The sequence below is a fragment of the Anopheles arabiensis genome, chromosome 2 (assembly GCF_016920715.1).
Source record: "Anopheles arabiensis isolate DONGOLA chromosome 2, AaraD3, whole genome shotgun sequence".
Lineage (NCBI taxonomy): Eukaryota > Metazoa > Arthropoda > Insecta > Diptera > Culicidae > Anopheles > Anopheles arabiensis.
The window spans coordinates 92283799-92310579 of NC_053517.1; the positions used below are offsets into that span (position 1 = coordinate 92283799).

Genomic DNA, 26781 nt, shown 5'->3' on the forward strand with positions numbered 1-26781 from the left:
CAAACAAAAAAAAGCTCACACATCAACAACTCTTAACCGATAATAATAACAGTATAACATAAACGAAACAACTGCAAAAAACACACACACACACACACGAACCACAGAAGGAATTACATTCTCAAGCTCATTAGCACAGACGGGTAACATGGATTGTTTTTGTGCCTTTTGGCTAGTGTGTGCTTTGCGTTCTGGGAAAAATGGTAGCGTGAGAAAATTGGTTGCCCACCTTGGCTTAGGAGCAACACAAAATGGAGTGCAAGAAAACCACGATTGACGTAATGTGTGGTGGTGCGAGCACATCCTATGAACAAGTAACAGACAGAAATGGAGAACAGGAAGGGAATGGAGAAGAAAGGATGTGTATTAGCATAAAATTTATTTTTTCGCCCACTTTCTTACATCCTTCGCCCGAGTGCCTGAATTCCATTTAACACACCGTTATTTGTTAGTCGAATGCTGACGGTGGAGGGAAAAACGCTTCCCGCTGGCTCAACTTCCGTTTCCCCATTTTTCTACCCGGAAAATCGGAAATGACGTCCGCAAAAATGTGGTTCCCGGGGGAAAGACGGAAAAAAATTCTAAAGTCCAAAGCGACAAGAATAAATAATTGTTTTCCATTTTTTTTTCACCACCCCTCCATTCTGCCCACCAAAAGCACCACACATTACGTAACCACACCCGTAATGGTGTAAAGAGGTGGCTAAAAATAATCCTAAATAGTGTGAAAGGGCACACGCTCACATGCACATTCCATGGGAAATGGGAAAAATTAGTTTAGAACTGGGTGCAATTAATGAATGTCAAAAATCACGAAATGGGGTCGTCGGCAAGGCGGAATGCAAACACAGGAAGGAATAAATTATTCAGCAATAATCGTGCGGCAATAAAAACCCATAACCTCCCGCATTTGAATCACACACACAGGCGCACGCAGGCCCTCGCTGCACACAGGTTTGTCGCACATTAAAGCGTCATAAAACCGCTTCCCGGCCTTCCCCCCTAACGCACACACGTGTGCGGTGGCGTATGGGATTTGCATAAAAGCTGCAACATAAACGTCATCACGACCTGGCCCCTTTCGTCATCGTCATGGTCGTCGATCGGTGCAAAGGTACGCGGGCACTGTGTGTGGTTTGTGGACCAGACCTTTTTTTTTGTGTGTAGTACTGTGTGTGAATGTGGGTGTGTAGCTTTAGTGAATATTTCATCCATGAACTGGCCGGTCGCGCGAAAGGACAGTCAACGGTGACAAATTGGATTGTGTGTGTGTGGCTTGGTGTTGTAAAAGAAAAACAAAAGCATAACACAACGATGCGGCCGGTTAAGCTGGCCTGCGATTAAACCAATTTTCTCATCAAAAATAAATCATTTTTCTTCGCACAAATGGGGACCAAATGGGGTTAAGGCAACGGGCTGTGCTTTATTGCTGGATGATTGAGTGTAATTAAAGCATTTAGCCCATTATTTGCTTAAATGGCAAGACGGATTCCAACGCTTAGTGGGGAAAGATTATTTTAAAATGAAGAGGGTAATAATACTTTAAAGTGCTGTTTTAAACCGCGTAAATTTCGATATGCATTTGCAACGAAATTAAACAGCGTAAATGACTTGCACGTTGATTTTTCTTGTGATAAAAAAATGGTCGTACTGTGTCTCATAATAATTTTCATAACCTGATGTAATACTTTTAACACTGCTACATTGAATGTCAATGATATCAGACTAATACTTCTATCATACACTACCCACCGTCATAAACAAGTGAAATGTTCTTATCATATCATACAGCAAGAGACGCAAACACAAAAAAAAACAATCACCTTCACACTACATTGACACGAGTGAAAGGATTCAACCATCAGCGATAAAGATTGGCATTCAACGCTCCAAGCGCAAAACTGTTGGGTTTTACATTGTTGTTATCAAACGCCCTTTTCTGTCGTTGGATGGAACCAATCTCCCTGGACACCTAGGACATTGTTCAGTCATTGTTACTCTTTTGTTCTGTTCGGCCGATTTTTCCAGCAGAAGTTGGAGTTGACTACCTGCCCCCCCTTAATGGATCAACAATGTCTGCTTTTACAAACATTATGGAAAGCAGTCCGAGTGGAGAGAGGCGAATAAAGGGTGCGACAATGGCGCAACAAGCAACAAGCATAGCGTTTGACCCGTAAATGCTTACGGGTTCAGTACGGTTTAGGCTCAGGCCATATGGATGGGTTGACTAAATTGATCCAAGTGCCTTGCGGAAAACAGAGCAAAGCACCAGGGGAAGAATGGCTTGGAGGGGAAAAAGCCACAACCAGATAAGGTAGCATTAAATGGGCCGTTTTACTGATGATCAGCAGCGGGAAAGTGACTTTTCCATTCAAATTGTTGAGGTGTAAGGGAAGGATAAAAGGACATTATTGTATGGACCATTTTTATTTTAGGTTCTGCAAAAACGAGTAACGAGTGAAGGCCTTTTGTCAATACTGACTTATTTCAATACATTAAAAGTGTTGATATTTTAGCACAACAATTCAAAATCGATGAACCATATTTGTTTTAAAATAAATTCTTATATTTGCGATTGAAAATAGCGCCAAACCCCGAACCAAAACAACAATGGCATTAGGGGTGAAATTTATTTGCCAAAATATTTTCCTATTTTTTTTTAACTCGCTTCCAAAAACCCAAAACACAACGCCAGCCACAAATTGCTGACCGTAGAGGAAGCACTTTCCTCGCCAATTCATAGCAGAATGAATGCAAAAAAAAAACAGTGCCTCCCGCGCAACACAATCTGATTTATCAGCTGGAAATCCATTTTTCACGCGATGTGCACTGGTTCGCGTTCACTCGCCGCGCCAAATAAAGACATGAATAATGTTTGTACACTGCTCCCCACGGCACTACGGCACGGTATGAGGGCAGGGAGAGGGTGGAAAAACTAAACCATAGGCCAACGAAAATGGGAAATAAAAGCACCGAAACATAGCAAATAAAAGCGTAAAGCGATAGCAAAACGGTGTGTTCTATATACTGTCGAAATCTGTCCGCGTCATCATCATCGCATCGCGCTAACAACAACGACCACCGGAGAGCGCCGTTTTACTGTTTTTGTTTTGTGTGCTTGCTTTAGCAAACAGAAAACGGAAGCAAGATTTTGGGGTCCCCACTTACCACTCTACCCGTCGTCTACCACATTCTATCAGGTCGATCGGTCAGCAGGAAACAACAGGAGTGTGGGGCTGTGGAAGTTTGCGTGCCCGAGAACTAAGACAATAAATGTACCTGCTGAGGTGGGAGAGGAGGGATATGGAGCGCTTTTTTTGTATTCCCGTAGGCATACAAATGGTGGTGGAGACTAATATTTTTCGCTTTTTTATGTACAAATACACACACACACACGTTCAATGGGGAACTTGAGTACATAAAATTGTTTTTCCCGAGGGCCGCTTGTTTGAATTGCACTTTTGCAAAGAATTGCGTAGCCCCAAAGTGGTTGGAGCAGAGGGATGAGTCGTCGGGTGCTGCGGGACGATCGGAATTTGATGTGCGATAAATAATTGAATCATTTTTTATGGAGGAATAAAGGACGGTTTTAGTAGGAAGCTGTATGAGAATTTGGTAGAATTCAATACATAAAATAAATTGTGTTATAATTCTTAACTTTTTACTAACATAAATGCAGCTCATTAGTGTACAAAACGTTGGTGCCGTGACCAGGATAATGTAATGTGCAATAATTGCCAATAAAACGAACAAGCTCTTGTCGGTCCTCTTGTAAGCTCATCGTATTAGTTGTATTGAAAACACGAACGATCGTTCTGGAAAATCAATCCACCTTCCCCTTGTTCTAACTTGGTCCACACTTTCTTCTTGAAACGTTCATTAAACGCTCCCGCGGCCCTTCGGATTAACTTTCCACCCAGAGAGTGTGCTTTTGTGTACGGAAATTGCTACAAAAACGTTATTTCCGCGCCTGATGAGGAAAACAAAACCGCACGAAAAACAACCACCTAACAACAACTCATCGCTATCGCACTGTGCCAAACACACCACCATCCACCAAAGGACCATGGTAAAAGCCAACGTTTTCTTTGCCATTTTTCCTATCAAGCAATTTACGATAGGTCTCCATTATCGAAACCTTCTAACCTGCCGCGCTCGTTTGGGGCGACAGTCAATATTTGAGCAGATGACATTATGTTTTCCGGATCCACGCACACAGATACATACACGCTTGCAGCGGTTTTCCTTCTTCCGCCTTACTGCCGTCTACACCCTGTCTCTTGTTTTCCGGTGCGGTTAGATCGGTTTTGGGTAGCTTTCCATTGCGGAGGGCCCAGCGACGAGCGGGGCTACGTTCGGTGGGGCCGATGATGGGTTTGCCGTACCGGGACCTTCTCTAAAGTAGGTTGAGCTGGTATTAAGGGTGGTTTTACGTTCGCCTTAGGCCGGTAGCTTCTTTCCAAGGCTACCATCCTGCCCCTAAAGTGCAGAAGTAGATGGCTTCCGTAGTTGAATATCCATATGTTCGATAGCAAAAAAAAAAGAGTACCGCAGGAAAGTAAATCAATTTCCGGTGGAAAAGCAATAGCTCGGTTGTGAACTCGTGCATGTGTGTGTGCGTTTTAAAAGCAGCTCGTAGTCCTTCTCTTTTGAGAGCAAACATTACGATAAGGAAATTTGCTACATTAGCGCTCGTGAGAGTACGCGGAAATAGTTAAGCGATAGAGGTTACTGTTAATTTGCAAAACGAGCCCTTTTAAAGCGGTTCGTAAACCAAATTTGAAAGCAGAAACCAGTTTAACTGTGGGGAAAGAAAGCTTGAGGAATTTCCTAGGAATTTCCCCCCTATTTCATTCGGCAAAGTGTTCGCATCAGCGATGCTGAATGTGATGGAAACCCGTTCCCCGGGAGAAGCGAGAATCCTTCCAGCGATTGCATCCTTTCAATCGTCCGCCTGCAAAGCTAGCGTAACGATTTAAAACCCGCGTGCTTGACTTTCCCTTACAGTGCGTCCTTCTGAGGCTTCTTTTTTTAGCTCAACTTTCTTTATCCGTCGCGCAGTTTTTTCCAAAAAAAAAAAAAAAAAAAAAACACGAACACGAACAAACCGAGCCCACCACAATCCCACGAAACATCTTTCAGCGATTTTGTCTGTCAGACAATCAATTTTGACCGGGCTCTGGGTCGGTCGGACTGCTTTTGCGAAAGAATTCCGTTCCGCTGCACGGTTGGGTGATTCTTCCAGGCCGAAACGCTGCCCAACCACAACCCTTAATAGCGGTTAGCTGGGAAGGGTGATGGCTGGCTGCTGGTCTACCGAAACCCGGCGTACCCGACGAAGAAGACGCTCCAAGGAGCGTAAACTCAAACTGACCCAAGGTCACTCGCATGCCTCGTTCCATCTCCACAGAAGCGTGTTGTGGCAGCAAGGGAAATGGATCAAGTTTGCACGAACGAGAGTTATATGTCATTCGCAAAAGAGACACTTGGTGTTCACAGGCCCGAAATGAGCCAAACACACTAGTGCGCGCACACACACACAGACACACACTCACGTGCACAAAGAACAGGCAACCATTCAGACACCATCGAGCGTGTCCTTTTTGCGTGCGGTTTTTCGGTTGCTGGGGCAGAAATTTTCATTTGCCGTTTGCCGGAAAGACAAGCACACGGGGAAGGGAAAACTTTCCCCAGCAAAAGCTGCGGTTGCCACCGGGGAGCAACGCAAGTTTTATTCTTTATTTTTTCGATTTTGATTCATTTAAAAACTTTAACAGAAAGAGCTTTATTTACTTTTGTGGGCGAATTCAGTGTCCCCGTGTCTCCCTGCGGATGTGGGTTCGAAGGGTCGATTTAGGACGACAGGATCCTTTTCCGCTTAGTGTGAGTTTCGCTGTGGTTAACATGGTAAAGTATTTTTTTTTTAAGAACTGGTAATCAATTTCGTTTTCTTCCTTTCATGGATTGTGTGGGCTGCTTTGTTGCTAACAGTATCTTTATTTTTCTCGATCATATTGCTAGTAAGTAGCTTTTATATAATGTTAAATATGTATTTGTGCAGTTAAAACGCCTAAAAAATATGCAAACTATGATGTCGGGTTGTTTTGTCAAAGGAGTGAACGGCGTTTGATTGTAACACTTTCACTAATTGCTCTAGCTTTATGCACAAAGAAGCATTTTACATCAAAAATGTTTTTAAATTGCATACTCTCAGGCGCTTAATTCAAGATGACGTCAACAGCACTCGATTGCTTCGTATTTTGATTGCAGAAAAAGACATCCAATTAAGCAGTAAATTAATATTATAAACATATGTTTTATAAACATACGCCAAAGATTAAACAAATGCTAACCTTTTTCATTGTATCAACTTCCTTTAAGCTGATACCTTGGAAGTCATTAACAAAATTGCTGGTTTGACTCTCATCTACTTTGATCAGCTAACAGCTTAACGGTTTCGTTTCACAATAAAACCCTTCTGGTAATAGATAAAACCTAACCAAAACTGAAATATTTCCAGGAAGCAATTAAATTTATGGCAAAGTGTTTCAATGGCACTCGTTACGCGATTGAAAACTGACCATTTTAGATTCCAGCTTCTTCGCTAAATGAAAACAAAAACAAAAGGACATCCGTACGCAAACCACGCACAAATCAACACGCCCAAATACACTCGAAACAGTTCACTTTTCATTGGAAGCGCTTTCATTTTGTCTAAAAGCCCGCACCGAATGAGTAATTCACGGCAAACCCGGTGGCAACGCACAGCAACACACAGATTTCGGCAGCAAACGTTTGTCCAGTGCCCGCCCGAAACATGGCGATCGTTTTCGATAACTTCCGGCAGTTCCGCCAGCCATGAAATCAACATTAGAGTGGGGGGCGTTTTATACGCATTCGAAGTGGGTCGGATTTGGGCACGGCTATTGTTATTATTGTTGTCCGTGTTGCATGGTTTGCAATGAATCAATTTCCGAATAGCTTTCACAACTACCAGAGGGCAGTGAAGAATAAGAGAGGGGAGGGAAAAAAGCGGCAACAACAACTCGCAGTACGATACATTCCAGACAACGGGACAATGTGCGTGAGCGTATTGCTCAACCGTCTGTTCAGATCTTTTCAGTGCAGCGCAATTTTACTGTAAACCGTGGTGCGAGCTATCGAGCAAAGCAGAGCAGGATGGTATGAAGAATTCAGCAGCAATTGCCATTGCCCGTTGCCCGGTGAGCAGTCCGGCAGTCGTAGTGTGTTCCTGCTGCAGCTGCTGGTGGTGTGCGGTAATCGAAAATGGACAGCAGTAGAGCCTTCAGTAGGTCAGCCAGCGGGCAAGGAAGGATGGCATGAGATTAATCGATATTTTGTCGAGTTTTTCAACCGCTCCTAAACCGGCAAAGTGAACACAGCGCGATCCTGCTGGCAGTTGTCCCGTGCAGTGACGCCTATTGAAGCTGAGCTGTGTTCCGTGCCGTGGGCAGAGAAAGTTAGTGTTGCAAAACATTGATAAAGTTGCGCCTGAGATGTGTTTGACAAGCATGCCAGGGACGTTAGCCGAAAGAGTTTATTTGCCGGTTGCGAGTTTGAAAATTGTTTCATTGATTTAATTGGTTCAACATTATTGGATTGAACATAAATAGAATGAGGAGAAAGACTTCGAAAATACTCCTTGAAGTATGCAATTTGCAATACAATACAGCACCGACAGTCCTTTCTCCGTGAATGATTAATGCTGATTTTCTATTGAACAAGCCGTCATGATATAAAAATAATGATTTCCTTTATCAAGGTACATGCTATTCTTCCATCTTCCCCAGGGACATAATTTCAATTAAAAGCAGAATCAAGCCACTACTACTTCACCCGGATCCCTTATCCTTTATCCCTTTTCGTCCTCACTATCTCCTTATTCAGCGCGTTCCAGTAAAGCGGGCTTTGATTGCTATTGGCAGCAGGAGCGGAGCGAATCGTTTCAATCGCACTGTGACCGCTTCTTAAAACGGAACTACCACGAGAACGCACAAAGCGTTCATATCCCTTCCTTTTCATCCCAGCGAAGCAGACCAAGAAAGAGGAAAGCGGCGGCGGAATGCTTGATCCAACTTGAATCCCTAATCAAAGGATTCGCTGGCGCGCATTCCGTCCCGGCGGCGAATGAAGGACGGTGAAGAAATGGATGGAAATTTCTTTGATATTAGAATCTCTTCAATTACAGCTCAACGGTGGTCGGGCTTTCATGCTGTGCGCCGAGAGACGGTTGACCAGCAGCAGAAACTGCTATAAGGTGCGTTCCTCTGCTCCGTGTCCGTTCCAGACGGCAGTACAAAAGCGTGCTAGATATTCGCAAACGCTGTGTGAATAAGCGCTTCGCCTTCGCCATCGCGAGTCAACGGAAGCTGTGCTGGGCGCAGGATGTAAAGGCAGCAGGCACAGACAAGCCAACCGTCGTCGTCTGGTGCTGGTAATGGTGATTTTTGTGTGTTTGAATTAAAGATAAAAGGATAATTTTGTTATGGAATATAAATCAAATTATATCATCTCCGGCACGGGGCAGGTCTTGTCTTGATCGGCACACAGGGCGGATCTTCGCCCGGGAGCCGAAGAAGCTCGTACCGCTGGATGAATCATCATTTTTATCAGTCGACAGGAGAGCCATGGCCCGCTGCCTGTCGGGAAAAGGGTTTTCTTTTAAAAGCGATAAGGAATTGGAACCGACAGGCGCACTCTTTTCCGTTAAAGGAAAGGTTAATTAGGGGATGATTAGCAGTCTCAAGGGCCTGTTCTGAAAGTCCACGTTCACAAAGACCACAGACAACCATGAGTTGACTGAAGTTGGTGGAAAGATCGTAAATTATTCCGAATGGTCTGATTTATTGAACTTTGATAGGTGAGGAAGCAAATCTCTACAGGACCCGGGGCCGCATAGGATGGTGTCAAAAAGATAAACTCAATCTCGCACCAAAACTCATTTCGTTTGAATTGCTGCTTGACTTGCATTTTGTAAGCGTATTCCTTGGGTACTACACACCAAAGTAGAAGAAAAAAAGCATTATATTTTGAATTTGAAATTCACTCCAGAAAAGTGTTCCAATGTTAACAAGCTTTCGCACTCCATCCGCCCCAAGGATGGTGTATCTCCGCCCCGTCGGCCGAGTGGCGAAGAATTTTGCAATTTCAATGTAATGCTGAGTGGAATTCCAGCGAATCCGGCGCGCCCCATCGTGATAAGGAGAGCATAATTTTAAACCAAAAAGTGATAAAGTTACCTTCCCCGTGCTCCCGTACGTTCGTCCCCGGACACGCAGTGTGCGACACGCCAGTAGATGAGGGATAAAGTTGAAAATTATTTTTCCCGGGAAATTGCGGCCACTGGACCTGCCCACCTGCTCGGCCGAATGAAAGCTTCAGCACGTTCCGGGAACCGAACATCAAGAGTAATAGTATTTGAGGCACATTTTGAAAAGTCAGCGCGCGCACACGCACATTCACAGAAATTGAAAGCGATGCAATGAGCGTGAGGAAGAGCGCTTTCTGGTTTTTCAATATTTGTGTAGGACATTAGAACAGGGGCAAATTAGGTATTCCAGTTAGTGGTACAATTGTTTGTATTCGCTCCATGGTGCGTTAAATGACCTTTGGAGCTGTATCGCGGTGAAACGACAAGGTGGAAAGGCCTTGCAAAAATTGCTCAAAATTTTTTTTGGGGTAGAAGGTAATTTCATAAATTTCAATATTTCTTTGGGGATAATGTTGATTTAAGTGACATTTACATGCCTGCAAATAGAGTGTAAATTATGCATTATGTTTTCTTCACCTTCTTGATTGTGCCATAATGATTCTACTCTGTAACCTCATAACGTAGGTTACAGAGTGGAATTCTTACTTCCATTGAAATTAAACGTTTTTAGGACATTGTACAACATTTCTGTGGATCTCCTCTCCTCTGATGAGGTTAGTAAAGTACCAACATAGTTCCTAATGCGAGGTGATAAAGTAATCATCCATAATGGCATTAATTAACGACTCTCATCTAGATTTTTAGGCCCTGATCACTGATGTAAACTATGCGACATACTTTAGGGTACATACAGTACATACATGGTCTAATGGAGAGTTCGCAGTGCTTTCCGGGGTATAATGTAAATACATATGAGCTGCAGAAAAGCGATTACCAACAATGCTTGCTGAATAGATCATTTTGAATACACCCTCCAAATAAGCTGAACTATTTAAAGAACAAAAGCACTGCTATTAGATGTAGAGTGAAGCGTTACATCACCTGTTACATTCTAGGTTGCATGAACGTTATTACGATTAATCACACATCGCACCAGACAAAGCCTTACATCGACCGTGAAGCACGCTCTAATTAATCTTTTCCGGTGCGATCCTGACCACCACCTCCACGCGATCAGGAAAGGATCCGTGCTGCGAGCAGCCCAAAAATTTAAACCTTTGTTATCTCACTGTTTCCCGAGTCCTGCGACCGAGACCATCGCATTGGGTCACACGTTCAAAAGAGCTTTAATTAAATCCTGCCCAGCCCGTAGCCCCCGGATTCGGGGGATGCTCTCGGTTCTCCCGTGCACTTTAATCTCACCGACGACACGGTCCGTTACCGCGTGGACACGTCGTGGACGGGTCGACCTTATCCCCCTGCCGCGTCCGTTTTGTCTGCCTCCACTGCACATCGATGTGCGGTTGCGGTTGGGCTAGCTTACCTGTACCCGGGCGGCGACCCGTTCGTTGTAACGCATCGGCACGAACCAGCCCTTGGTCGAGCCGGTCACCAGCACGATGCCGAGCAGGAAGAAGCACACAAAGGCGGCAATGACGGCCTTTGCCCGGCCCGACACTACCATCGCCATCTTGACTGGGCGGAAGAGAACTGCTCAGCTGCACGGATCGGTGGCTGCTACTGTGTATATGGTTAGTATACGGTCGGGAGCCTCCAAAAACACAATGGTTCCACTGATTGCGGTACGGTTGATTTAAATTTGTGCTTTCCGAGCGGCCGTCACACATCAGCAACGGGAAGGGTTTGTGCACTAATTAAACTTTCCATCGGCAGCTTCTTCCCCAAAACAACTAAAAACAACACAGCTGATCCAGCACTGATATGATTCACTTTTCCGATGTGATATAAACTATTTCTGATTTCTGATATTTTTCGTTGCTTTTTGATATGACGAACAAACGATATTTTTCACTTCTTTACGTATTTGTAGGTTACGCAAATTCAACACTTCACTTCTCAAGTGACGCTCACCAACTCACAGGGGACACCTTTACTTTTCCCTTTTTTTTTCGTGGAACTTCTTTTCTTCCAAACCGACGATGCCAACACAGAGCAATGGAATTTGCCCCTATCTTTATTTTTCGTTAGCGTCTCCGCCGCTTTCCACGCTCTTTCTTCCACTGGTTCTTGCAGTGGAGGGTTTATTTGTTTGTTTGTTCACACCTGCCACGCATAAACTACACCGCAAGCGACAATTGCACCTCCCGTTGAACGGCTAAACAACGCCATCAATCCGCGACGCTTTGATGAGCTTTCATGCTGGGCGGTCATAAACTTTAAGTCGCTTGCTGTCGCGGTGAAAGTGTGGCGATTGCGTCTGTGTTTTTTGTTGTTGTTGCTGCCTCTTCTCCGTCGTCCTTGATTCAGCGTAGTATTTTTGATGGGTAAAACAATTAACCGTACCGGCGCACCGGGGGCTGTGGAACGCTGGCCAGCGGGAGGAGTATAAATTATTCCGCTTCCGTGCACGCAACACACTGTGCGGTATGCCTCCACCACCTTGGATGAGGGTCGAGCGCAGGTCCTTCCCTTGCTTTCCGTTTGAAAGATAAGCCACGGTCAGCGGCTTGTTCTGATTACTTAATTATGTTTTCCCGCTTCCCCCCAGACAGCGCGGCGTTATCTTGGGAAAACGCTTTAGATAGGGCTAAGAGAGGCTAAGTGGTTCTTTGCAAAGATAGCTTCAAGCCTGGCCCACGAACCGAACTGAAGTAACACTCTCTGAAGTAACGATTGTAGCATAAAATACGCTTCCAAACACAACACGTTAGTTTCGGTTTTTTTTTTTTTTGTACGAGCCGAGTAAGACCAAAACGGGGCAACAACGGAGTTAACGGCGGATTTGCAAAACGTAAACGATGTAAAACGGATTGGGGGGTAGAGGTTTTGATATATCTTTTTTCCGGTGCTTGAAGCTTGTTTCCTTATCACAGAACGTATTGATTTTGGCGGCACTGAATTATTTCCCCCCGTTTTGTTGCTTTAACTATATGTGTGTGTGTGCCTTGTATATCCTTCCCTTACGAAAACGCGCGAACAAACGAACGAACGCGCGACACAATACGGAAAACGCGCGCGACGACTCAACACACTTTTCAAAACGCACTCACGACGCGCGGAAGGAAAATCGGCAACGACAACAAGGGGTTCAGCTTCAGTTAAGGCGCCAAAGACACGGAAAAAGTGTACACTTTAACGGTGTGTGCGGCTTTAGAGGACGTTCCCTACACACAACTAACCGCAGCACCACCGCGCGCTCGCCTTCTCGGGCAAAACAAATACGGATGGGCAGCAACAGCAGCACACACAGCCTTCTGCTGAACACAATTCAACACAACAGTTGTGTACCGGGCAAATGTCACACGATGCCAGTGCTTCATAAAATCAACAACCGACCTTTACCGCGTTGTTCGGCGTTTGTTTTCTACGCGTTTATTGCACGCGTGTTTCGGTGCGTAAAGCGACACCGGCCCTCACCTGGCTTGCTTGCTTGCGTCCTTAAAAATAAAACACAACCGAACGCGCGCATCATAAATCACTGAAGCATCGTTTCGCACTTTCCCCTCCACCCACTTTTTCTTTCTCTCTCGGAGGCGTTACCTTTATCGTCTTTCGGGGTTGGCCGAAAGTCTGGATGGCCTCTTTTTACTTTTCGTTCGCGCTTTTTTGCCCGAATGGAGGCGCGCCTGCCGTTATACGCAAACGTTGTGCCGTACACAGACACACACTCACGTGCACCATACACCCACCATGCTTTTGGCAGGTTCAAGTCGGTCGAAGCAGATTTGCCTTTAGGGGTGGTTTTTCCTCCCTCCCCCCGCTCTTGGCGCTGGTTGTAAGGCGACCTCCGCGGCACCCAAAACCAGTAGCAAGCACCGGATGAGAGATGCGGCAGTACTTGAGGTACACACCGAGCTTAACCGTTCCCGTGTTGTGTATTTCTTTCTCTCTCGCTTTCTCTCGTTCCTTCTCTCGGTTGATTTTGCTTCACCTCTGTGTCAAACGAGAGCGCTTGTGGGAGAACGCGCAAAGGACACGTGGGGCGGATATGGGAAGCATTAGACTTCCTTCTTGGCTTGTTATGCGTGCTATTAGCAGCGTCGGAGGATGTACGCGAGCGGCTAACAATATACACACATACACACACTCACACCGGGATACGAGAAGTGTTATATTCAATTATGGTAATTATATAATCCTCTCACGGACGCACGGGCAAGGTGAAGCTTTAACGGCATGTTTCCTTGCTTGCGCTGTTATCACGTATTTGTTGTTGCTGTGCTTTTCACCAGACACACACAAGCCCACACACCGAGTGCTGAAGGGAAACGGATGTTCACGGGATGAAGCAGGTTCAAATTGCACTACGCAACATGTCGCGTTTAAGGATTAACACAGCGATGGCAGCAACTAGCTGACGACTTTAACAACACACAGTCACTCACACTCGCGTCCCCGGGAGCACTGCGAGGGGCGGAGCGGTTTGATCTGCTCACCGGCAGTAACGGTGCGCGTCTGGTGACGGTGCGGTCTTCAGACCCGGTAGCAGCCCGGGAAACACACACCACAGAACATATTATGTATATCGCACACTATCAAAAATATTTTCCAAACCCCCGCGGCAGTCCGGGCGGCCCGGGGATGTCAAGTGGAACGCGGTGGATATGTTTTCGGTCGTGATTGTGATATGGCCACTTTACACCGTGAATATGAGCGAGTGAGGGATATGTCGAGAACGCGATGCGTGGATGTGAAAGACCCGAAAAAAGGGGTCTGTGGTCTGTTTCTTCCCTATTCTCTTAATTTAACCGCATCGGCATGTATCTATGTATATTCCCGCTTGTATTTCTTCACCATTTGGGCTTTGCGTTTTAATTTCTACACCACACCGGCACCGCCGCTGGCTCGATATGTTGTTTTTGCGCCACGCACGGTTGGCAGACGGATTGCATACCGTGCAGGGCGCACGTAGTTTCGCGAACGACACAACCGACCCGAAATCGATCGACAGCGGCCAACGGTAACGACGGCGACGACAACGACAACGACGACGGCGGCGGTAAAGACGACGACGACGACGACGACGACGACGGTACGAAACACGGCTGAAGTGCGTGCAACTTCATCGCGGGCCACCAGTAAACTGAACTCGTTTTGCGAGCAGACTCGCGTACAGCTCGCAGACAGACGCCCGAAAGCGGTCCATCCAGCCGCGACCACACCGAAGCCGAGCAGGCCGAGATTCAGGATGAAACACCACGAACAAGGGCGCTGTGTTCATCGTCTCACCGTCTTATCAGCTCGGAGGGGAAAACAAAACGATTCGGCACTGTTCGGCACCTTGCATAACATTCAGGCGAGTGGGGGAGGTAACACAGGCAATATGGCAAAAGTCGTGCCAGCAACCTCGGGTGTTTCGGCCCGTTTCCCGTTCGCGTGCAGCGTGGCGCTATGCATCGGCAAAAAGGGGCGAGAGGTTCGTGTTGGTGTCCTTGGAAAAATCTCGGCGCCCGCTCGAGGAAAATGCGTGCGCATGCGCTCGATGTGTTGTGTGCCCAACTTCCCCTGAAAGTTATACAGTATGCGATGCACGGTGCACACTACTACATGCAACGACGCACGCAGTGTGTGCATTATTATAGTGCAAATGAACGACGGGGGAAAAACAAGGAAGTCCTGCCTTCCACCACCGTCACCGTGACGTCATCGTTTAAAGTGCGAGCGAAAGTTGAAAGTTTTGCTGCGGAAAATCGAAACGACGCGAATCGGTCTTTCTTCTACCGGCGTAACGGCTAAGAAGGGGGTGTTTTCCTGAAATCTAAATCGTCTCACACAAAATGGATAGATCAGATCGAGCCCCCGTTTGCCACGATACCCGAAACCCGAAAACTGTCCCTAATGGCCGTTGCTAATGGAAAGAAGAGGGAAGAAGAAAAAAATGGCCAGAAGATGGTGGCAAGGTAAACCGTTACGTTAATGGCATTTCGATGATGGGCCTTTTGCTGCCGATAGCGGCACGTGGCGTCACCGTGGCAGGGTGCGAACACGATTTGCGTGTGTGCGATCGATTCGAGCCGTTGCGCGTTGGCCATTTTTGTTGTTGGTTGTCCTCCTGTTTCGCACTCTTTGTTTGCTACTTTCAATAGGATTTTATCTGTTGCTATTTTGAATACGCATTTGCCATTCATTGATTTGTGGCAATGACTTTAGGGTGGGAAGGTTGGGTTCCGTTTTTTTTTTCTTTCTATTTTCCTTTCGGTTCGTGGCTGTTTCGCCCCGATACCGACCAGCTGATAAGCTAGCTTGAAGCTGTGGAAAATTGTCGTGCAACAATCTCCCGTGTGGCAGCAGTGGAGAGGTGTGCCCTTGTGAATTGAGGCGAAATGCCTTTTTTTGCAGAGTCTGTAGCGTGCTACTTCAACCTTCCCGGCAGCAATAGAGGACGATTTTATGGGCTGTAACGGGCGAATGAGCTTGCGAAACGTGTAATAGCGATTTCGTGCGATTCGATAATGAACCACTCCAACTCCGGGGCGTTTATTGTCGCCGTGGAAGTGACCGTTATTAAATGGATTCAATTCTACAAACGCAAATGCCGGCCACCACACCACACCCAACAAACCTGGCAAATGATGAGCGCTGTTGAGCGGGTGGTGTAAAATTTTATGCCGTTATATTTTTCGCATTTCCAAGCAGCAGCAGCAGCAGCTTAATGATTTTCATTCGCACATTGTCGGTGCTGAAGGCGCACCATTTAAAAGACGATTTAATTAATAGATCGTTACTGACGGTGTCACTCATTCCAGCTGCTCATAAACTGCAGAGACCTGCGCTGTCTCTGTTAAAAGCGTGCCGGCCAGGAACGACCATCAATCCTAACCCATTGTTCTAACCCCGATTCCGAATCACAAAGAGAGCTACACTGTCCCCACCCAGATCCTCTCAGCACGGTGAAAAGGGATGCGAGAGTTAATCATCACCCGCAGCGTCCCTCAAAAGGCATCCCTTATTATTATCCCATCCAGCAAAAAGGGAACGGACTACAAATTGGCTACTAAATTGCATTCACTTAGTTTGCCTTAGTCCTCTCCTAATGAATAATCCAAATTCCTCCCACGAAGACGAGGCCCGGCGAAAGGACACTGACTGGCTTGGCTGTATCTCTTTCATGCTGGTCATGTTTGATGGCGGTATTTTCATCCACCACCAGCCGTCGTGCCACACAATATTCGTCGTGGAAAAGTTGGCACAAAATAAATACAGACCAGTACCTATACACACACACACACACACACACACACACACAGGTACGGATTCAGAATACGCGAACGATGATTTATCCGGTACCCGATTCCAACCCGGGAGAAAGCTTTGCGGTCGCCCACAAAACCTTCGCGCGGTAACGATGCGGGACCGGTCGGTGGTCGCTCCCGTCGCGGTGTGTCATAAATCATAAATCATTTTATTTTGCTACATTCTTGGAAGCTCCCCTTTACACCCCTGTTCCGACCATCCCGTCCCGAAACTAGGGCAGGTGTCTCTTTCGGCCTCCGTGGCCTCCGTTGGCTAAAGAAATGTCCTTGCACATCGGCCCCAAGGAACGGGGATCCGGGCATATCGGAGGCAAAAAGGCGACACCTTCTACCGTAGGATGAAACGAGCTAATGAAGGGGAAAATTCACCCCGATAAAATGGCGCATACATCAAGTCGGCGAAGAGGTGAGAGGACCACACTTCAGACCTTTCGGGGTGGAATTGCTGCACTCTCGCAACGCTTGTGCTAGGGTTTGCACCGTTCGTTTGCCACTTTCGGAAGGATAAGCGACACAGGTGATGTTTCCGTTAGGGTGAGCGGGGAAATAGTTTCACTTCCCGTCCCGCGGGTCCGTTTGCTGACGATTAGAAAATGTTATTTTGTGCGCTTCGGGTGTATTTTTTTTTGTAGTTGGTTTCGTTCGCTATGTTATTGCTTGCGATGCACATCCTTGAGAGTGGTGCTGCTGCTGCTGTTGGCGGTGCGAATGACGGTGTGATTATAACAACGTTGAGCGATGATGCAGCTTCCAGCAAGGATATTTGACAAAGCCGCAAAAGGTGGCATTTATTTTCGCTCGAGCATAATCCACGTATCGCGTAAACTATCCTTTTGATCATGGCAGAATACTTGCGGGACATTCTGAGACGGTTTTTGCAGGAAACTTTCACTGTGACAAAAGCCTAAATTCTCACGTTCCTTCCGTCTGTTTCATCCAACAAAATCAAGCGAAACTGATCGTTGAAAGTGCTTGTTTTAACACGATTTATTTATATTGAGCTCAACGTACAGGGTTTCGATACTCTGAAACACTTGGATCCTTTTCTTGGATCTCGTATTTATTTTATATCTATCCAAGTGCCTTTATGTGTTATTCTTTGAAGTGTTCTTGACACATTCAGTGGAATTGTGTGTTGCCTGTAGGTTATCTTTGATGGCAGGCAACATTTACGACGGATCGTTTCCATGTAAACTGTACGCTTTAACGATGCTTCGGCATAATAGAGCGAGAAATGGGTGGAACGAATAACAGATTTTCCGTGTAAACTCAAAGAAGATATTTAGACACGATTGACAATTCTGCCATGAATACAGCAGTGTCCCAGACTCTTTGTGAAATTATTGTCATCTGTCATGTACAAGCATACTGAAATGCTAATTGACTTCATCCATAGAAACTCATGTTTTATCTGCTATCCAAATGAAGCGAAATTTGGAACATAAAGACAACAGAGACAGCTAAGCAGCTCTTACAGACACCCACACTGAGGCTCCATTGCATGAATTATCGATATTGACTGTTTCTAGATTGGCATTTCATACAACACAGAGCAGCTTTCTCGGTGAACACACCGCCCCAGCAATTCGCCAGGATCTCACAGCGTATGGCAAGAAGCAATCAGACCTTCCGCACACCCACACGCAGACCTTCAGCCAGTCAGATGGATGAAACTTTTTGGTGGAAAATTCAATTCAGCCCACCTGAAGAAAGCACCACCTTTCCGGAGAAATGTCTGCACGTGCAGCAGCAAGATGCAAAGTTTTCCTTTACCGTAAGGTGTCCTCTCCCGGACGGGCTTCAAGTTTAGCCATCAGCCTCGGTACAAAAAAGTACCCAAATCAAAAAAAAAAATATATATATATATATATATATACCAACCAGGAGCAAACTTCACGACCGTGTTTTGGCTTGCAGGATGCAGCGCATAATGACGTGAAAAATGAATTATGCAAAATAGAAAGTTTGCCCACACAAGGAGCTACGGCAGGACGATCTGCTCTGCTGGGAAGTCTTCGAGGGAGGCCTTCACTGATTCGGCTCGTGCTGTGTGCAGCAGCAGTAGTCTAGTGAATGCTTTTAGCCGTTTATCTTCAGCTTCTCGCTAACGGTCAGAAGCAGGATGAAGGTACATTTGTTGTGATGTTTGCGAAAAATGGCAAATTGGATGTCGGTGTCCTTTGCTCGAGAGAGAGAGAGTGCAGCATGCAATCAAAACCCGAAGCGAACCGTATGGACATTGTTGCACAGATGAACGAGAATGAAATGGGGAGATCGTGTGAGAAAGAAATAGAGAGAGCAAAAGAGAAAGAGGACATGCATAGGTAATTTTGTTTGACCTCCTTCGTTGCACATTTGGCCCACAATCAGTGCTTTGTTTGCTGCAGCCGCTCTTGAGCACATGCAAAATTCTTCGGACCATTATCGATGGTTTTGATTGAGACATTACTGATGTCTGATCGACGTAGGTGTTCACCATAGTAGCAGTAGCTTATTTCCATTGCCTTTTCATGTGTCCAGAGTACAATAGGAGAAGGTTATTTTTTAAGGCCACTTTTATCCTGTTCCAAAGAATGCGAAGTAATGCTTGCCTTGTTTGTGGCAAGTATAATGGGTTTAACTGGCTGGAATGCATTATAATGCGCCAACACACTAGTACAGTAGAAACGAGCCGCCGCGAAGGTCCACTCTCCAAGCAAAAGTGGAAACACTACGAACATAAACTGCTGCTCGTCCCAACTTTTCTCACAACCGTTGTCGAAGTTGTCGTTTGCTATGGTAACGCTATAACGCTTTCCGGTAAAGTGTAATGCATCCTTGAGCGTAGCCTAAGATTGAGCCAACGGACGCTTCAAGAGGCGTGTCACACTAATGATGCCCAAGGAGCGATGACTTAATTGAAGCAAATCTTTCTAAATACCTACCTCAGCGTTGGAGTGCATGCAATGACGAGCAAGATTCCATAAAACGGCAACGCAACGTAACAGCCGAAATAGGTCCTCAGGCAACTACAGTCAACTTGGGACGGGAGCGTGTAGAGCGTGAGAGCTTGAGGCGAGATCTTTGGCGAAAGAATTTCACTTTGCTTGTTGTTGAGCTGCCGTATATTTAGCAGCCGTCGTTTCATTAGCACATAGTTGAGTGCCACCGGTATGATGGTTGGAATGCTAGCTCGAGTGCCATTCTAATTGCAAATCTTCACTACAATAAACCTACTTTTGGAGGACGGAAATTTGTGGAACAACTTTGGAGAAAGAAGAAAAAAAAACCCTGTACCTTGTTCTGCAACCTTCTCTTTAGATTGCACATAGAGGAGTGTGAGTGGGTGAAGGTGTGTGCAATAAAAATGGCTACCGCAATGGCTAGCTCAACAAATGTTGGGCCAATCTCATGCGCAGCCTCCATTATCGGTCCATCCATTGGGCAATGGGAAAAGGCCCAGAGTAGGTCGTAAAGTTTTCCACCCAAAATAGACCACATTGAACAGAGATTGCTGTAATATGCTCAAGTAGCTCGTGTGAGTGTGTGTGTGTGTGGTAAGATATGGGTGCTCATCTTGGTTAATGAAACCATGGCTGGAAAGTGGCAAACCCTCTCACCCAAACCGGACAACCGATCTCGGGATGGTTCCACGCACTGGAAATATTTCTTCTCAACGATGATGATGATGATGTTGATGGGATGGAATGGATTGGATGTGGTAATGTGTATCTTTCCCCCCCCCCCCTCAACTTTTGCTAGAAGTTGGTTTCGGATTAATTTGCTTCATAAATACGCATCCAAACACTCTCTCCCACTCTCTCTACTTCATTTCTGTTTCGATGTCGTACTTGAAAGAAAATAAAACTCATACGCCCAACTTCCTGTGCAGGAGCAGGAAGTGGTTGATGTACCCGGTGCGGCCATCTACCGACGTAAATAAATCCATCCCAGCTGTCGGTACATAACGCGGCAAACAAGATGAGCTAACAGGGTAGACACGCACAGGCACACACAACGCACTGGTTCAGAAAATAGGTCACACCACGGAAATGAGGTTCAATCAAACGACCGGTGACCGGTTACCGGTTTCCTCTTGAGATGCATCCCATCTCATCTACCACGGTACAACCATGCCTGTGTCTCATAAGTACAACCCAGCACACTTCCACAAGCAAAGCGCCGATGGGTATGTTCCGCCCGAACGCGGCCATCTGGCATTCGCGAGCCGGTGTTGTATCGGTGGATCGTTGGCAAGCTGAATTAATCTGAACGGGATCTCTCGGCAAGAAAAAAAAAAGACAGTGCGTGTGCCAGGGAACCTGGGAAACTATGGTGGGCAACTTTACTTTACGCCCCTCGGTACCACGGGGTCCGATTGCATCTGGCATCGATGGGAATTGAACTCCGGCACGATTCCCGGATCTGGCCAGCACTTCCCTTGTGTTGCCGGTGCACTTGAGCGTTCGAGTGGGTCTCGCCTGTCCCGGCTGAAAGTGGCACTCGGTAAAGGCAAGCACTCTAGCGGTAATCCGCCGTCACTGGCATTTGTCACCTGAGCAGGCGCGATGGCAGGAGCGGTTGGTTCTAATCGCTTCCCCGTGCGCCGGTTCTCGGAAGGATGAACCTGTACGCCTGTCGGATACGCTATCTTACCCGGAAACGTTAAATGTTAATGAGATGTTGCCGTCCTTCCTCAGGAATTCGATTGCGTTTGTTTGCGCTGCTTGATACAGTTTTGTAGTTGTGGGTAGTTGCAAGAACTAACTTCACTAATGAAATGGATCTTCCCGGGACTGTAAAACATGAAACAGACTGAAGAATTTGTCGATAGGTTCAATGTTAACTGATGATAAACGGATTAAAGTTTTGCTTTAACGAACTCTTAACATGCAACGTGACAGGATCTAGTTGAATATTTTAAATTGCCACAGTACTTTACACCTGTTTCTGACCATAATGCTTTGTTCCCAACCACACAATAGACTATAATGAGCATACAATACAAACATTGAAGTCTTTTTACCCTCTAGCTACAGCATTAACGAGTGATTTTGAGAATTAAAGGGCTTGTGGAGAAAAGTCCACGCATCAGAACAAGCTTGCAATTAATTCGCCCGGCACGTTTAATGCACAAAGGTTCGCTTGAATCGCCATGTGTATCCAAACCCTGCGGGGCAAAAATGGGAATGAATATTGAACAACGCGGCCAATGAATATTGAACATTTTATTGCAGGCATTTTAACACAAACGTCCCCCGGGCGGGCGGTAAAGTTCAGTGAAATAAAAACTAACTGTAGTGCCGCGTCGTCCGTCGGTCGGTCGGCCGACACCCAAAGCAGTGCGCACACGAACCGTACTGGTTTCATTTAATCCTTTCCATTCCCTTGCCGTTGGCCGGTTGGAAATGAGTCGGAAAAATTACCGCTTGTCGATTTGCCGTTTAATTGAGAAAATGTGAAAATTTGCTTCCGAAAATGGGCTATTAATACACTCATTCAACGGGATTCTCGAGACTTTCTTCTGCCTTTTGTGTCGAAGGAGTGGGGTTCCGGGTTGGTTAAGGTATGGTGTATGGGATCAATGGGATGGAAATGACGGGTTGAAGCGGAAAGAGTGCCAGACTATTGGCAATTGTAAGCGAAGCTTCAGCGATTTTTACAGCGAATTTGAACAACTCTTGTCGTGATTACACGAACAGGATCAACACAGGACAAAACAAGAAATTGTTCATCTTATGCCCACATGGAACAAGTACAAAATGCTTTAATCTGGAAACGATGTTCATAGCTAAATTTATTCCTCCAGCTAGCAAACAACCCAAAACGCCTACATACTCTTCAACAAGAAAAAAGTGCTTTAAAAAGGTAACATTCTCATGAAACCGAATGGAACCGAACCGTTCCACCCGAAAGGACGACCGGCAGTGGTTGAGTGATAATGAATATGAATTTCCCATTTTTAGCCTTTTCACGAAATGGAAGCAACCAATCGTTCTCGGCGCGAGTGGTTCCTTCACATACACATGCACGCTTTTGCACCTGATTTGTGTTGTCTCACCAACTCCAACTCCAACACCACCATCACACCGAAAACCCTCTTCCACACAGCTACGAATGCAGCCGAGCGAAGTGTTTGCGAATGTAGTGACTGCTGAAAACTAGGCCACAGTCACAAATCCCCCCTCCCGTGCAACTGTGGACATCCCTGGTGGCTATGGTTGTCATGTCGAAGTTTTACAGCCAAACCCTAGTGCCCCCCCCACCCCCGCCACTAAAGCCTCTTTGCCTCGTTTCGGTTTAGATTGTCCTCCGATCGTTGGGATTGCAGCCGTCATCCGTCGGGCAGGTGATGAAATTTTAATACCCACCATTGCCCGCCCTGTTTTGGCACGGTGGAACGATGTTACAAGTACACAGCCTTTTTTTTGCTTTTTTTCGGGTGTGTTGGGTGTGAAATATCTCAGTGTTTTGAAAAGTACATAGTGCGAAACGGCATTGCTGATGCAAGCGTTAGCAAACAACTTCAAGCAAAATCTCCACGATATAACGTCACTGGCAATTGAAACCCAAAATTGATGGCTGTACGGTGGTGGCGGTTTGTGGTGAGTTTAGCAGAATGTAGGTGTTGTTGAGATTGCATAGAATCGGCAGACATCTGTATTAAAAAATGATTACATGGTTAATGCTTAAGCTTTTCAAAGTTCATTATCATTATTCGAACGTGTAGAACATTCAACAGAACATGCGTGTACTTCTGTAAAGCACATTCTCGAATCATGAGACCCATAATTCCTTCAAGTTTCAAAAAATGTATTTCCCGGTAGATGGTGTAGATTCTTTTGCCAGAATGTTGAGCAACAAAGCTCTTCAGGAGAAAATGTATGTTAACACCTTCAGCAACTAGAGCAAGTAGCACTTACATTCATTTATACATTCAATCTCTGTGTGTATAGTGTCTTGATAGTGGTTTAAATAATTCCATTGTGATATTTCAAAAGTGTTTAAATATATGTATAAATAATGAAAAGATTCCATTTCCTACAAAAGGTTAAGGGTAAAAGTGTAAAAGTTTAGTGGTAAAATTATATCCAAAAGAGCACCAGTTGTTTTTCTGTGTCGTAATACCATTCCGATGAGCCAGCATAGCAACGCTTCTAAGTCGATCGTGTCGTAGCAGAGCAAAGCGTGGAACAGCTCTCCTAAACTGCAACGGTTCGTGTCTACGGCAAAAAAAATCGGCCCAAACCACCCCGAACCCTACTTACCTCGAACTTCTGCTTCAGAACTGGCCCGGCCTGGCCAATGTACACCGTTGACGCGCTGTCAAACACTAACTTACGTGGTTCCTTCTTCACCGGCACGACGCCCGCCTCGAGGCAGTTGTAGTAGAACACCACCTGATCCGGCAGCACCTTAAAGATCATCTTCATCCAGCTCTTGCCGTACGGCACCTGGAACGAGGCCAGCGGTTGGCTGATGCGTTCCTTCTTCGCGTCCGTGTAGTACAGCGTCGCGTTCCACTGGTCACCGCCGGCAGTCGGTTCGAGCAGCAGGCCCAGCTGCACCACGGTGTCGAGCGAGTTGACGACGGAAAACACCCAGCCACCGGAGCTGGACTGCGGTCTGACGGTCGCGATGAGGGCAAAGTCCTGCAGGTGGTCCGACAGGATCATCTTGTACGGTGACTTCAGGTCCGCCTCGCTGGTGACGCCGAACGCCGGAAACCCGTCCAGTCCATCGACGAACTTGACGCCATTCTGCAACGGTATCTCGATCGCTCCCATCAGATCGCGTTCGGCGAGTGCATCTGCCAGAGAGAGAGAGAGAGGGAGAAAGAGAGAGAGAGAAAGAAAGAGAGAGGGAGAGAAAAAAGAAGTGAGAACAGATCGTAAATGACCAAGAAACCGACGGACGCAAACTGGTATTGCATGCAAGTTGTACGTTACTGTGTTGTACCGCGGGTTGCATATCTGCTAGGGGTATAAGTGAAACGTTTGGAGTTGGCAATGAGTATCAAACGGATCGACAAATTCAGTTGAATTGCGTTGTCTTTTTCTTATTATTATCAAAAACTAATCCATCAATATAATAGTTTACAATAATGAGCTCGTTATGTGATGTTAATGGTTTAAAATATTTAAAAAATAGATTTGCTCTGCATGAAGACAATTGTGAGAGTTCAAATCCAGGACATCGATGATTGAAGGGTTGATGTTTCTTTTTATATCGAGAGATAAGTATTTGTGATTCATTTGTTAACGCATAACAGTACGGTTTAGTAAGAAAGAATTAAATATGTTTTGCAAGCTTTTGCAAGCTTTTGCCTTGTTTGAAATGGATTTTCAATTTGGTTCAATTAAAAATTCCAGCTGTCCTACCTCACCGAACGACCATCACATGGTATTTTATTCATATTATAACCCCCGTCCACCGCACGCGACAACGATACTCGCACAGTGCATACCTTTACTCTATGTGCTCTATTGAAACATTTCAACCCTGACTTCCCAACGTCGCTCTGGCCGCACAACCCTTCAAGCTTGAATTATTCCACGGGGCCAAATTTACCTACCGGCCCCGTAATCGCTCGGCGAAAATCTTAAGCTGAATGAAATTATCGATCGATGCCGTCCATGCCCGTTCCTGCATTCAAAAATAGCCCCCCAAAAAGTGGAGAACTATCCACTAGTAAATTGCATGTTCATGTTGGAAAGCGTTGTCAGCTCAGCTATATTGCTGATCGTGCTTCGGCGGTCACGTTAAATCTGGTTTATGTGTAACTTCGCTCGCCAGGCTCGCTCGTATCAGCTAACACCCAAGTGCAAAGCTCCTCCATCCTGCCACCTGACGTGCTAGCTTCGACGCTTGTGCTGCCGGTCAGGGACGGGCGATTTCCGATCGAAATTACGATAAGCTGCCATTAGGAAGTGGTAGCAGCAGCCGAAGCAGCAGCATCAGCAACATCGTCACCATCACCAGCCACTTACCTCTGATGCCTTGGCCGCCAAATATGTTCAGCTCCGATGAGGTCACCCTGTGTGCGATGCAAATCAACGTCACGACCGTTCCGTAAAGCCACCTGCAGCGGGAAAGAAGAAGAAGAAGAAGAAAGAAAGGAAAGACACACTTGTTAGGACCAAAATTAGATATGAATTTAAATCAGGTGTGGTGTGGCCGGTGTGGCCGATGATGGGGTAATATATGATTGGCAGTGGCTGTGGAAGTATTTTATGCTGGCCACAGAGGTGGAGAATTGGACACGCGCGTAAAGATTAACCGGGTCACTGAAAGCGAATGTTTTACAGCGGCACATCAGATCCATGGCACAACATTTGGATGTAATTTATTGTTCGATTTGAGGGGCGGTCTGTTTTCTCCACTCATTAACGGTATTTTAAAATGCAGTGACAAGCTCTTCGATTAACCTTTAGTTTTCCCATGTCAATTGATAACCTCTGCGTTAATATATTGAAGATATGCTTCACTAAAATTGAATTTAAGCGAAAAGAAGACATTGTAATAAAATAACATAAAAAGTAAGCTCAGAATTTTTCACAGAATCCTATCACAAATACACATGCCAAACTTCTTGTTCAATTTGAAATTCCTTTCCTCGTTTTCCCCATGTTTTGGACATTCAAATGAGCTCTCATTTATTTACTCTAATAAAAAAAGTTTATCGCACCAAAACGACGCTCAAATATTCAACCAGAGTCACACCACACCATTTGAAGAGCCAAATAACTTATAATGACAAAAACTTTCACTCAGGAATTTTTATTTTGCCACACGTGTGTACGTGTGTGTTTGTGTATGTGTGCGCGTCTATCGCCAGCGTGACTGACACGTGGTTTCGACTCGACTTTTTGCAATAAAGTAACAAGAAAAATGAACCGCCCCACAAATGCTCTCGCTGACAATTTGAGATCGACAACGAGTCAGGGTACACGGCCAAGAAAAAGGAGAAGAAAAAGTGTGCTCAACCAAAAAAAAGTGACTATAAATTGGCCGAAATCTACCCCAAACCGGAAGAGCGTATATCGGTGACAAATGAAAATAAACGAGCTTCTCCCTTCCCCGATGAGGCTGCTGGCTCCCTGCCCTCGACACAAATGGCGCACAATAAAACATGGAATGAGCGAGTTTGAATTGTTGTAATAAAGAAACGCGAATAACAAGAGGGCGGTGGTTCCG

At 45.8% G+C, this 26781-nt stretch overlaps 1 protein-coding gene across 11 annotated transcripts in view; it reads right to left on the minus strand.

Annotated features, from left to right (window-relative positions):
- The window catches only part of LOC120900326 (collagen alpha-1(XVIII) chain), a 240935-nt gene that overhangs the window by 115561 nt on the left and 98593 nt on the right, over positions 1-26781 (minus strand). For 10 of the 11 annotated variants that reach the window (XM_040307180.1, XM_040307214.1, XM_040307198.1 and 7 more), the window contains 2 exons: positions 25575-25666; positions 23853-24394 (listed from right to left, as the gene is read on the minus strand). In XM_040307180.1, coding sequence (XP_040163114.1) covers positions 23853-24394; positions 25575-25666 — 634 coding nt within the window. Of the gene's footprint in view, positions 1-10715; positions 14436-23852; positions 24395-25574; positions 25667-26781 lie in introns of those variants that run through there. The other variant, XM_040307268.1, reaches the window with a different exon arrangement.